A 14,661-nucleotide genomic window follows, 5' to 3' on the forward strand; every position below is an offset into this window, starting at 1 on the left:
TGACCTACTATGCTCACGCAAAATATAGAAAGCAGAGGCTTTTTTCTATAGCAGCTCCTGCAGAGTGCAATAAGCACCTTAATACAGGGTTACACAAAACAGCAACACACGTCACTAACAAGAAAAATAAGGCTGAAATTGCCCCAATAGGTGCTCCGTGTAAGCCCCTTTGACAACTCTACTTTCTTATTTATGGATTGCACTAGTGTCAGTAAAGAACTGCATATGTCACAAACAGGCAAAAACAGCCCTATGTATGTATATCCCCTTCAGGCGTGAATTACAATGGACTGTCTGAAAAAGTGTCAAATTCACGCAGCATAATTCCAAGGCACTCGAAATTACCTGCCAGGAAAGAAAATGAGGTAATGTGTTGTTTAGAATGACAGAGAGCTGAGCTAGTTTGCAGGTATTCATGTTAAAGAGACAGGGCGTGCAAACATGGACACAGAGAAAGAATGAGCGGGTGATAGACAAGAAGCGAACTGACGTTTGTTTTGTGAAACATACCAAAAAATTTGCTGGTTGCCATATGTTTGTGGTGTATAAGATTCCATTTAGCTGCGGCCGCTTCTACGTAGGGGCAAACGGGTCACTATGTTAACCAGAGATTAATGGAACATAAGAGATCGCTAACTGGAAGCTTACCATCCAATCCATCTTTACATTGTCGAGAGTGTAAGTGCACACCAAAATTCGATGAATGTGTGATTTTGCACCGGCACAGGAATGAAGAAACGCATTTAATGGTTGGGGCCTGGCATATCGATAACAGTGGTAGTGCATGTGTCAGCCAAACATCGATTAACCTGCATAAAGGAGAAATCAAGTGTCTGAATAGTTATCTCTCACGTAGACCACCGCGCGTGCCGAACTGATAAGCTCACCTATTGCATGGGCATGCACAGATAAGTTTTCGTGCCTTCTTTCTTTTCCACCGTTGTACGCCTTTGCAGATGTCAGTCAGCGTTTGTGGTGTCTTGACTTCTCTCTTGTGTCCTTGCATGCCCTGTCTCTTTAACATGAATGTGTTGTTTTGTGTGAGTGTCTGTAATTAATGGTAATTAGCATGTAATTAAATATATAATTCTTCTGCAATCATTCAGGTTCAATTCTTGCACAAAAAGAATCAGATATTAGGCTCAAAATGCATGCCCAGTTTGTTTTTGGTTGTGTTCCTTTTGAGTAAGCAAAAATAATACTCTTGACGTTGGTCCGGGAACGCAGCACGTTGAACGATCGTCGAACATGGCAGTGTCTCCAGCAAAGTGATCCTTTGCAGCAATACGCGGTACAGTGAAGTTAAATGAGCGCTAGTTGTCCACTTAAGAAGCGTGCACAGATGTGCACACTGTGTTCAAGCCAGTTCAAGAAACACTCTGTGCGTGACACGCCTCTGTAGTTGATATGTACCATTGTATACACCGCTGCTGAAGGGGATATACATAACCAGGTATTTTTAAATCTGTCTTCAATATGCAAATCCACATACCTCTATCCTCTTGGTTGTCATGTTCCAGAAAACAAGCATTGAATCTTCACCGGCCGAAATAAGCGTCTTTCCTGGACTATGATAACACAATGCAGTCACTTTGTTGCTAGAAAACAAAAGGAAGCATTTGTCAAAATAATGGAGAGCCAAAGAAAGAAGCATGACTGAACCTTTCGGACTGGGCCATAGCCAGGATTTTATTTTGGAGGGAGGTGGGGAGGGCTGATTTTCCTTAACCTCCCTCTGGCTATGCCTGTTTTTCCAGACATGCGGCTAATCATACTTGGTTCAAGAGATAAGTGGCAAAAGTAACACTAAACCAAATTATTATGCCAGTACAGTGCAATGCTTTAAATTTATACCAGCGCACAGGTTAGCATGAATGGCTCATCACCGAATGGTGTTTACGTAACGTGATTACTAGAGGCCGCATTTTTAGGCACTAAAAAAGCTCGTTTTAGGCGTCAAAAATAGGCAGGCAAAACAATGTTTTAGGCTTCCAAAATCGTAAATATAGGCACAATAAGTTTTCACATAAATGCAAATAATTTCAAATGAAGACGTGCGCGACCTCTATCTACGCCAGGAAAACAATAAATTGGGGAACCCTTAAGCTTCACCTTTAAGAGTTGAACGCAGTTCAACTCTTAAAGGTGAAGTGCGCACTTCAACCTAGTGCGCACTTCAACCACTAAGTGCATACTTATTAATGTGTATTGTTACACATACACGCACACAGACACACACACACGCGTGCGCACGAATGGTACATACAGGTTTTTGATCTAAAGCAAGTCGCATGGCCTCCAAGATAGACGCCGCGCGCTTGCCATCTCGGAGGCCATGAAGAGTCTCACAATGCCTCACAGACGGCAGCACATTATCTAGCGTTTGCTGTTTGCTTGATCAACGCCTCCTCTGGAACAACGCTCTGGAAAGCCAGCGGTGGCTTGATATGTTTTCCGCTAGATGGACATAGTTGTCCATTTTTGTTTGAAAGTTCGTGTGTGTTTTTAGCAGCGATGGCTGCACTATCCCGGCCTTTTTCGACGTAGTTTGATGGCCTCCCAAATGCGCCTACAAATCGCCGAATGGGCTCGTTTTCGTCGTGACACCTGTCCAACAAAATGTGTTAAGGAGAAAGCCTGCGCCATTCAAATCCTTTCACTACATGGCATTTATGTAGTGTTTTTTTCCACAGCAGCTGCATGTAACATCGTGGCTTTGTCAATAAAGACAAAAAAAAAAAAAAACCATCGTGGCTTTGTGGTAGGACACCTGCTTGCCACGCGAACGGCCCGGGTTCGATCCTCAATGGGACCGAACATTGTATTCTTTACTTTATTTGCTTCTTTCTCGATTTTTCGCTTACGGACGATTTTTCGCTCACAACCAACGGTGCCGACGCCGACGGCGGAATTTCTGCAACACGAGCTCTCTAACGCTATCGCGTTAAAAATGTTATTGCTTAAGATGGCACAAAGGCGCCAACATTTGAACATAGCCTGCTTTGTCCCACACGGTTCGCACTCCCGTGTTCTGGAGAGTGAGTCAACTGTCCACTGTCGAATCAACACACTCCAGTGTGTCTTTCCGGCATGACTAAAAGGCAGAGCAGGAGCAGACAGCCAGATTTTTCTAAAAGACCAGAATAGAGGGATTCCTCCTATTGACCGGGTCGAATTGCGTAAAGCCAATTTCTCCCCTGGCAGTGAACCACTGGCTTAGGCAGGGGGGTGGGTGTGTGGGGGGGGGGAAGGTTCCACCTCCCGCCCTCCCCCGAAACTTTTCAGTTTGTGTGTGTCTATATACACGCACACATAAAAACGCATGCACGAACATATATAAAGTATGGTTGTCCCCCCCCCCCCCCCCGAAAAAGATTTCTGGCTACGCTGCTGCAGTGAACACCTTAAAAAGTAAATTACAAACAAAGGAAAGGCTGCGTGCACATCACATTTTTATTTCTTTTTTTGCTCTTAACTCTCCTTTCCGTTGATGGCTCTCCGCGGTTTTGCATTCGCCAACCGCTCGGGCCATGTCAGCGCGGCGGCGAATGCTCGCCGGCGTGTCCCGCTTCACTGCTGCTAGCGGTGTTGGTTAGTTAAAGTAGAGGACTAGAGTCGGTTGAACTAGAGGACTTGGTTGAACCCCATAGTTCCCAATAGTCAATCTTACACGGTAACATGAATAACGGTCTCAAACAGCACCCGGGCGCGAAATTTGAGGCTAAATAGCGTTCATATAGGCGCCAATTTTGAAAATAGGCATTTATAGGCATTTGTAAGCATTTAGGCACGAACACCTAAAATAGGCATTTAAAGGCACTATAAAAACACTATAAAAGCCCTTCTTAACCTCTACTTCATGCTCATATATCAAAAAGGCACGATAGGAGTGCAAGGAACAAAATAGGCATTTGCCTAAAATCCGGTCTCTAGTGATTACAGTAGACACTTAGTTACCACGATTCTCCAGCAGCTGCAATGAATCTGGTGAGGACTTCACTATCCGAAATTATCTGTTTAACATGATTCAGAATAATATAGCTGCCATCACAACTAGCCAGCAGTGTGAGAACACGGAGCCCACTTTCATACTAGGGGCTGTCAATTACGCAGATCTATGACATCAGCTGGATTTTAGTGTTCTGTGCTACAGATCCATTCGTATTCAACCAAAGGCCTTGGTGATGGTAGATATGCCCTCATTTACCTCTGGATGAATGAATACTTTAACATGCTATCAAAACATGAACAAAAGTTTCAGCACAATTTTCAGATGCTATAACTAAATAGTTATCATCAGCAAATTTCCTCCACATTACGAAACTTGGTGCACCATCTCATCAGAAAACAAAGGAGTGCAACAGTAATGCCAGTGCAGTTACATAGTGTGGGAGACTGGCAAGATGTCTCACCGCCTTTGTGGGCCAATTATCTTAATTTTTATCAAATAGCTCAAGACAGATCATTATATTTAGCACATGCTATGTTTGATTGAGCGCCACATACTGTTCCTTCATCTGATGGGGAAAAAGACAGCAGGATGCATGTCTTCAAGACCATCATCAGTGGTGCACACGACTCTTCCTCGAACACTGACCTTAATCTCATGTATGTCAACTTAGAACTTTTTTGCAAGTTACGCATGAGATAGACATTCAGGCATGTTCACTACAATTGAAAAACAAAACATGTGGAGCTGGGTGTGTATTTTTTAAAGTGCAGCTCTTGAAGAATTCAGCAACAGAACTATGTACATACGGAATTAGAAAAGTGAAGAGAACAATATGAGACCAGAGTGTGGAGTGTGTGAACGTTTATCTACAAAAAGGAGTAGTGCTAAACTGGAAAAAAGTTGTGCAAAACAAGACTTACTGGTGTCCTTGCAGTTCATAGGCAGTGCCCTGCTTGCCACCAATGTCCCACACAATGATAGTCTGGTCAAAGCCACCAGAAAAAAGCAGCTTGCGTTCTGCATCCCAAGTTAGGCATCGTATGCTCCCTGCAACAAGAGCACATAATGAATGTCAAGGTGTCCCAAAACAAGTGTGGAAATAGTTATTCCACACAAACAGTCCAAGACTCAATTAGTTTACTTCAAAATCGAGTACGAAAATCGCCCAATAAAGCACTGAAAAAGCAGCATGTGTGATGGTCAAAATATTTCAGCAATTTATATTAGAAATGCAACTAGGTAAACTGATGAGCAGTATCAATGATTATGCAACCATTCACACAGCAGCAATCACCAATAGATTCTACACAGCACGAAGAAAAAGAAACAAAAGCAAATTTTCTGCCCATGTTCTTCTATCTACATTGAAAAATATCTTCCTGGTGTCTACACTCATATTAAAGATATCTTGTTCCTTTATTTTAATTGTGGGGGTTTAACATCCGAAAACCACGATATAATTATGAGGGGTGCCGTAGTGGAGGCCTCCGGAGATTTTGACCATCTGAGGTTCTTTAATGTGCACTTAAATCTAAGTACACTGGCCTCAAGCATTTTCGCCTCCATCGAAAATGCAGCCACCGCTGCCGGGATTCGATACTGTGACCTTCGGGTCAGCATTCGAGCACCATAACCACTAGACCACCGTAGCGGGTGTTCCTGGGCTAGTTGGTTAATACTTGAGGAAATCGGTGTAGTGCAAAATTAAAATGCAAAATGGAAGACAGTGCCAGACACTACGAGCACTACAGTAATTCATATTACTGTTGCCCATCCACATAAATTCAACACAAAACCAACAACAGAAACTTCTACTCAATATTAGAAGCAAAAACTTTTAAAGTTAAAAGGTTTGTTCTCATCTAAGGTTTGAAGCACCCTTCAAAGAGTTTCATACCAAAACAACCAGAGCAAAGTCTAGTACTAGTGTCTGCTCGTGCCACCAGTATGGTTGTTTAGACAGCACGAAAATGATAAACAGTGCATAGCTTTCCTTAAATTTCATCTTGCTGGCTTTCAATGACTGCATGGTTCACACAGCCTACGCTTTTCAAGAATATTTTATGACTAAACTTGCAGTGCGGCAACAATCAGCTGGCTATCAGAACTTTACAAAATGCTCAAGTGGCCTAAGGAAATGTGAGAAAATGTGAAATAAGCGCGCGCGCACGAGCGACCACACCCTGTAGAGGCGTGCACTCATCGCAACGCGTGGGGTGACGACCTTTAAAGTGCGCCCTTCGAGCCATTCGCGCCATCTCGCTAGTGATAACGAAAACACGCTGATGAACCACCTATCCCTGAGTACCGCCACCGGCAAATGGTGTATATAAATAGCTCGCCGTTAGTATGGCGAAGAACGTGCCGTGTGTGGCTGAGTCGTTTCGCACTGCGGAGCGTGGGGTCGTAAGTTCCAGACTCTCGGCGATGGAACTTTTTCTTCTAGTTTTGTCTTTGCCATCTGTTAGTATTTATATTTAACGTCATATCCATGACAAAAATACGTCAGTGGAGCCATGGCGGACCCCGGCATAAAACACTTTCGTGTTAAAACAAAGAAGTGAAGGGTGGGGAGACAGCAGGCGGCTGGGGCGCCGCCGAAGGAAAAAAAATCACAAGGCGAGGGGAGGGGGGGTGTTCCGCCCCCGTAGCTCCACACGACGGATACCAACAACATAGATCCACAGTTACCCGAAGAATAGGGACAAACTTCGGAGCAACACAGTCTATATAATTGTAGTAGGCGCATTCCTTATAAATGTACCATGCCTGTAATCAGCCAAACCATTTTAAAAGTACTCCTTTATTGTTAAATTCGAGGCTCTGACTTACTAATGTGTGAAGTTTGAAAAACAGCGCATAGACGAAAACATGTTCTATTTTCGGAAAAAGACGTAATTCCATTCCCATTACATTCAAAAGGAGTTTCATTCCATTCCTCCAAGCATTGCCCCCATTCCATTCCCATTCCATTCCGAGGTCGCGAAAATGTGGAAGGATTTCGGAGTCATTCCAAATCCGGTATGGCAACCACGCAACACTGCTAGGGACTACGTAGTTCCTAATCAGTAAAAATGAAGTACATTGTTCTCTGAGAGGGCAATAGACTTAACATACCAAGTTTGGGGTAATTTTGTTGAGCCAATGGCACCAAAATACGATAAATACACTTTGAAATATGTGACGTCACGCGAGGAGATTTTGGCGCGAAATTTAAAAATGAAACTTTGAACTTGATTTTCTCCTCTATTAATAAACCTATGATGATGAAATTAACAACATTAGAGCTCTCGGAGCACAATTTATTGATCTAGGCCGATTCATTATTTCTCTTTAGTGTCCCTTTAAAGAGACAGTAGAGGAACAACCAGACAAAACGTGGCCAGGGTTAACTTCACATTACCGGTGTCTACCATCAACTTATTGTGAAAGTCTAGCAAAACTCACGCTGACAGCAGCACACACATTATAATAATAATATTTGGGGCTTTACGTCCTAAAACCATGGTATGATTATGAGAGACACCGTAGTGGAAGGCTCTGAAAATTTTGACCACCTGGGGTTCCTTGGCGTGCACCTATATCTAAGCACACAGGCCTCTAGCATTTTGCCTCCATCGAAATGTGGCCGCTGTGGCCAGAATTTGATCTTGAGACCTTCGGGTCAGCATCCACGCACAATAACCATTAGACCACCGAGGCGGGCAGCACACACATTAAAGGGGTCATGAACCACTTTTCCAAGTAATGATCTAATGACCTTAGTATCGGAGTTTATTGCCTCCCGAATCGATTGCCGCAAAAATTTCTCGAATCCGTCAAGAATCAGAGGAGTTACGGGGATTTGGCGCACGCTCCCAGCGCTTTCTCTCTTTTCTCGTGCCGACGAGCGCACTAGAAGCTAGACAGGGAGGGATGGCACGGGGGAAAGAAGTTACGTCAGCGCACGTCATGAAACGCGATCGCTCTCCCGCTGTGATTCGCTTGCGCAAGTGCGGCTACCGTGTACTGAGGAGTGCGGCGCCAGCAAGTGGCGGCACCCCGCGACAAGAAGCGCATCTGATCTGAACGCCGCTCTCGATTTACGTCGGCTATCGGCCAATAAGCATGCTATGTCTCTTGCGACGTAAACTGGCAGATCCGCGACGTCAATGTGCAGATGCCCCGCCCACCGACGAGAGTGAGAACCGGCCTCTGTTTGAAAAGAGGGCGCCTGAGGAAACGGCAACTTCGCGCTCCGCTTGTGGCCTTTACGCGGCGCGCACGACTAATATTTGGCAGAGCAGTTCATAGCAGTGTCAGCGTTCCGCAGGATGCGTTTTTTCAACAAGCCCAAAAGGTGCTTCATGACCCCTTTAAGCTTCCATATTTATTATGGACAATAGACAGCAACACATTACAGTTCATAGTGATGAAGTATTCTTTGAAAATATTAATATTAATATTTTGGCTGATTATTTGAGCAAATAATGTCAAACTCCCCTTCTATAAATTTTTTCTCAAAATATTTTTTTACTATTTCAGCTGTTATGGCACGGTAGAATTCTTCAAAACTCACCAATTAAACCTTTGGCTTATTTTGAATACAATATGGTCCACCCAGTAACGTAAAAAGTAAACAAGGCCAGAACAGATGCTGTAGTGCCAAAATCCATGATATTGCAGAAGCTGGAACTACAAGATAGTGTTGAAGCAGTCTTTTGTTTTTGGAACTTTCTCTCATAGCAAGATATCTTAATTTGCATTGCCTAATCCAAAGTGCAGTTCAATTTAAGGCATCTTTAATGTCTCATTAACATGTTCATATAACACAAGGTATTCAGAAAATGCTAATCATGCTCATGACTTCTACATTTGTCTACTGTAAAGAGGGTAGTCGCTAATCAGTGCGACAGAAGAACAGGCGACGAGGAGCCCCTTGTCTTCAATTTACCTTTACACTACTTAAATTCTGAAAAAATAATTCCAGAGTATTTTATAGAGCTGAAAGAAAGGCTCCTGCATTAAGTGCATTATGAGAATTTCCAGCAAAAGAACACTAATGAAGGAAGCAAGAGAACAGAAATGCACTGGACTGACAACTGCAATTTTTAAAGGTGTTTGCAGCGCAAGCACGTAAGTGCCGAAGGAAAGGTGACACAGTGAAGAACAGAAGGCAAAGAGGGACGCACACATGACAACTGCAAGTTCGAAGGACAAGCACGGCAAGCCGGCCTGAGAAGCAGCCTATGTGCACAGCCTATTGTAGCGTAGCGTGTAAACAAGGTGGCTGCAAAGTGTGCCGTCCCGATAGTCCTGTCCACAAAGGACAAGCTAGTATGCATGTGTGCTGCCATAAACAGCAGGAAAAGGAAAAGCACTTGCTCCAGAGAGCACACTACATGTTCTGTTGCTTGTCGAGCAGAATATTAATGAGAACTAACAGACAATAATGCCAAGGAAAGTATAGGAGATGTTATTTGTAATAATTAGGATATAAATGTGAAGGAAGTCCACGCTCGTCGCCATGGCTGCGATCGGCGCTGACTAACACACCTAGGTTTAAATGCACATATATACCCTATAAAGTGGACGGGGGCGGGTGACCACCGCCGTAGCTCAGTGGTAGAGCATCGGACGCGTTATTCGAAGGTCGCAGGTTCGGTCCCTGCCGGCGGCAAGTTATCTTTTCGTCCACTTTACTTTCCTCACATTTATATCCAAATTATTACGAATAACATCTCCTATACTTTCCTTGGCATTATTGTCTGTTAGTTCTCATTAATATTGTGTCTAACAAAGAAAAACAAGCCCTTAAAAGCCATCTTCTTTCCTTTGTCGAGCAGAAGTTGTTTACAGGGTTCCCCTTCCATGTGTCAAGAACCGTATCGTTCAAACTGGCAGGTCTATGAACGATAGGCTGAGTTAACACCGATGCAACACAAACTACTGCAGAATCAGTGCACTTTGCAGAACATTATCATCGGTGCCAGTGCGACCCCATTAACAGTGCTACACATTCTCAGGCGTTTCAAAAAGAAAGGATGGTCACGCTTTTCCGAAGATAATATTTTCCCTGCTCTTCACAGTCCTTCAAACTGCGACATGGTTTATTGACTTGTGGACTTCAGGGAAAGTCGAGAAACGTCTTAAGGGGAGCATCGAAGAGCGGCGGGCATCAAGCAACCAAAATCCGGGCAAGCGCAAGCTCGTGTCCTATGGCTACCATTGACACTGAGGCTTGCTTGCTCGTATGCTTCATCTTCATCCTCTCTTCACTACAAAACCTTTAGTTGTTAGTCTGTCTTTTGGCCCACTTCCTGCCTTAACATTCTTTTGCTGGAAGTACTTAGAATTTCCTCATTGTTTTCTTAGTAATTATGTTTATCAGAATATTTAACATTTAGGTGCAAGTAGAAATTATGTAGGCTAATAATAGAAACAACCTAGTAACTTCTTGCAGGGCTTGCACTGCAGCAAGTTGCAAAATTTCAAAATAATAGAAGTGCTATGCTTCCCCTATTGTGATAAACAAATTTTATGAGATACAATTTTCTCGGTAACACAAGCTGCTACTAAGGAATTCATGTGCAAGATAACCTAGGACTATGATAATACAGTAAAACTTTGATGATACGATGTCTCCAGGATCTCTGAATTTATTAATCAACACTAAAGTGAATGGGAAACATTATTGTTTATTTATAGTGAATACTCTCAGTTGAAGATGTCCTCCCTTGATGGCTTCCTGGATGCTTAATTCCCCAATGATATCAAGGACACCTTTTTGGAGTGCACAAGACTTTGTACTAGTTCCTTCATCTCCACTGCCAGTGTTCAGTGCACGCCACAGTGAGCACTTCTCAAATGTGCAGGTTGTTGCCATGACCGCAGAAAACCAGTTTCATATGCTGACTTCGCAAATGCACACTACAGCCACATTTCCCCCGAGTTGGAGAAATCTTGCAAAGGTACAGAAGAGCTATGTCAAAGCATCTGAGAAACTGATATTCACCATGGTCCTGGAGAGTGTTCAAGACAAGATTAAATGTAGCACTGTAGATACCCCACTACTACTGTACTAAACACTATCAACTCATATATTTTGACCCATGACAAATCCTAGCAGTTTTAGTAGCACTGCCTGCTTTACAACTGCTCACTATAATGGACGGAGTGGTAAAGTTGTCTTTGCCCACCTAATATAGACATTCTTGTTGCGCTGCAGTGTTTCATAAATATGTATTCATCCCTACTGTCTTCAATCCATTCATTCCTGTTCAATACATGTTTTGTAACTGTGACTACAAGTGGCCTAATTTAGTCCATTGCATGCTACTGCACACACTTTTGTCCCTCTGTTTTGTATCTGTGTTAAACCCTTGCTTTTTTCATTTTTGTACTACTAAGCAGTTAGCAGCAACTCATACCGATAAATAAATAAACCTCTATTGTTTCCAGCAAAACTAACGTCTTTAGAGTAGGCCACAAATGTGCCTAAATGTGCTCATTCTGCAGAGTGTGCAGGGTAAACTAGAATAGCTAACAACAAGACCATGCAATTACTGCTGTTAACAAATGATTAATGGAGGAGCATCACGCCATGCTTGTGACATACCGATAAAGCCAGAGAAGCTGATATTCCTGGGTGACTCATTGTTGCTTGGATAGCAAACCCCCAAGAATGCATTAACAACTCCTCATTCAAATTAAAAAATTATAGGTGACTTCTAAATGATTGCTCAAAATGTCAACTGCACATCGAAAGCAAAACGAAGGTTGCAAAGTGTCAACATAGAAACTGATTTTCTGCATGGCCGATAAAGCCATACATGCCGGTTGCTTTCAATGGCAACTAGCCCCTATATCTCCAGTCGGGAATTTCAGAAGTAGGGGATCTGGCCCCACCAAAGATTCTTCACAAAAGCTGTCTGTCACTAAATGAAGAAATATAGCGGACTACATCTAAACATCTCATACAAAGTACAGCCTGTGTACATTCTGTGTACCCTTGTAGCTGAAGATGTCACATCAAGTTCCCTCGCAGTACTTGACAATTGCAACACCCATTACACAGCAAGCTGAACTTTTGCAGCTGGTGCTGTTGCAGACTGCTTGCCCAGACAGCCTACTTTTACTTTACAGCCATAACTCCAGCAAGGGGCGTGCCAGACTGACAATTTCAGCAGAATTTATTTTGAACACATATGAATTAACTGTGGTAGCGTTAGCTGTACCATGGCAAATCTGTTCCGAGGAAGTCCATAAGGTGGAGCAAGGTTAATGAAAGCGTTAAACTGTCATCCACACATCAAGGCCCTTGATAGTCACTCATTTATTGCAGGAAAGACCCGCATGCTGAGCAAAATGCAAATCGGAGTTTTTACCCCTTTGACATCTGAATTTTTTTTGCCAAATGTGATCCCCCCAGAACAGATTTTTTTTATTGCAGATGTAAATCTTCAAAATGACCTATTTCGAAAAAATTACCCTAAATTTTTCAGAGTGACCATAAAGTGAGAAAAAGGTCATGTACTAACTCGCTCGACTATCGACACTGTTGAGAAAAAGATATTTTCGATAAGTATAGATGCAGTGCTTATCCATGAATAATGAAAATGAAAATGAGAAACAAGCTTATTTTAATAATCTAAAATTACCTTCAGAAGAACAATTATGCTCCACAGGCTTAGAAAAATGTGCACACCAGACAACTGTCAGGTTTGTATCAGTCACAAGTGCCGTGTTTCGCCCAGGGCAGACTGTTTGACGCTTCGTAGAAGATGCTGCTCGGTCAGAGTTTGATTTCAAACAGGTTAGCAATTCTTCCTCTTGACGGCTGACATCCAATGAATCCGATTCCAACTTGTCATTTTGGCATTAGTACAAATTGAAGGGATCGCCGCTTGACTCACTCGCAGCAGAGAAACTGGCGCGCACACCCATATCGTCATTGCGATAAACTACTGCCACTGACCCTTTATGTTATCACCACTGAGAAGCAATCAATTTTTGTGGTTCTCAACACAAAAAACAGAGGCACAGTAACAACTTTTGTATATAGGGACATAGTCTATATACACCACCGCCCACCTGTGAACAGCTCAAATCTCACCCTGTTGGCAATCAATGAGCGAATATCAAGTGGTCACCTTTTGAAACATCAGAAATTAGACATCAGTTATTACGAGTGCAACAAATCAAAACTCTCCACGAGACAAAAACCAAAATTGCCGCCGTACACCCACACGGATGTGTGAGCGATAATTTATGCGCCAGCCTAACAAACCTTGTAATGAAAATCAAATGTCAATGGTGGAAGAAAAAAAAAATTTCTACTTCAACATGGTGACAGCACTGGCTGGGCAAGAAGAGTTTAAAAATTGCCACGTCTTTTGAAACATACAGATGACACCATAAATGTATGGTATTGACCATTTACAACTTGCTTGCAGTGCTGTATGTTTACATCAATGACCCTCAAAGGGTTACAAACACAATACAGTTGAACCTAGATGTAACAAAATTGACGAATGTCAGCAATATTTCGTTATATACAGGTTTTCGTTACATGCAGTTTCACGTGAAAATCGGCAAGTATCATGCAAAACAAAACGAAAACAAGACTGCCATCACTTCAGAAGACCTCACCTCTCACATTTATTCAGAAGAAAAGAACTGCGTGATTTTGGTTCGTGTTTTCTTCATACATATGATGACATCAAGCGGCGCTCCAAGGAAGTGAATTCATGAAATGCAGCTTCATCATCCTGCGCGCTGGTGGCACGATACAAGACGTCCAAACGCATCCATCACTTCCTTCGCGGTAGGCGCGGCAAACAGTGAATCTTTCTCTGATGCACCTTCGCCGTGACCGCAATCTTGCACCATTTCAACAAGCGCCGCATCTGACATTGCTTCGGTACATACGGCGCTGTTGTCAGCAAACAGAAATACGCGAAGTTCGACGTCATCAGGCACTCCCCCGTTCGCACGTAGTGCATCCCACAACTCAGTTACATTCACTGGATTCGCAGGCTCTTCGTCGTCACAGATTCCAGCTTCAACGACCTTTATTTGGGCCTTGGTGAAGCAATTTGAAACAGTCTGAGCTTCAACTTCTTGCCACGACGTGGCAATCATCTCGACGCTTGATAGATTTTGATCTTCGTTTGCCATTCAAAACGGATGTCCAGAAGAATCTTTTCTATCACACGACGGCGGTAGCAGCACTAGAAGCTGTTGATTATTTCCTTGTCCAGTGGCTGTATCAGGGATGTGCAATTGGGAGGAAAATATATGTTTGAGAGCTGAAAGCCGTCAACGTAGTGCACAGAGCAATTGTCCAGGAGCAAACAGATTTGGCGGCATTGTTGCATGATGTCTTGGTTGAAAACTTTCAACTAATCGGAAAAGATCGTCCGCGACATCCATGCCTTTGAATTGGCCACATACTTTACTGGAATTCGCTTCGTTTCCTTGAAGCATCTGGGCGGCGCGATTTTCCCAATAACAGACGGGACCCGTTTGTCACTGCCATCGCTGTTGGCGCAACGCAAAACTGTCACGCGGAGTTTGCTTTGCTTGCCTCTGTGGCAGTCTTCTCCTTTAAGCGCCAGCGTGCGATTAGGCAGCATCAGATAAAACAGAGCCGTTTCATCAGCGTTATAAACGTCAGCTGCCTCGTAGCGGCTCAAAATGCCCAGCAGCTCCTCGGCCATCCATGATGC

General features: G+C 43.2%; 1 protein-coding gene across 1 annotated transcript in view; it reads right to left on the reverse strand.

Annotated features, from left to right (window-relative positions):
- Positions 1-14,661, reverse strand: part of LOC119398676 (WD repeat and FYVE domain-containing protein 2) — a 53,757-nt gene that overhangs the window by 17,350 nt on the left and 21,746 nt on the right. Inside the window, exons 8-9 of the mRNA XM_037665511.2 lie at positions 4,873-4,999; positions 1,493-1,598 (exon numbers count right to left, since the gene is read on the reverse strand). Of these exons, the coding sequence (XP_037521439.1) occupies positions 1,493-1,598; positions 4,873-4,999 (233 nt within the window). The remainder of the gene's footprint in view (positions 1-1,492; positions 1,599-4,872; positions 5,000-14,661) is intronic.

Source organism: Rhipicephalus sanguineus, chromosome 1 (genome assembly GCF_013339695.2).
Source record: "Rhipicephalus sanguineus isolate Rsan-2018 chromosome 1, BIME_Rsan_1.4, whole genome shotgun sequence".
In the NCBI taxonomy this organism is placed as follows: Eukaryota; Metazoa; Arthropoda; class Arachnida; order Ixodida; family Ixodidae; genus Rhipicephalus; species Rhipicephalus sanguineus.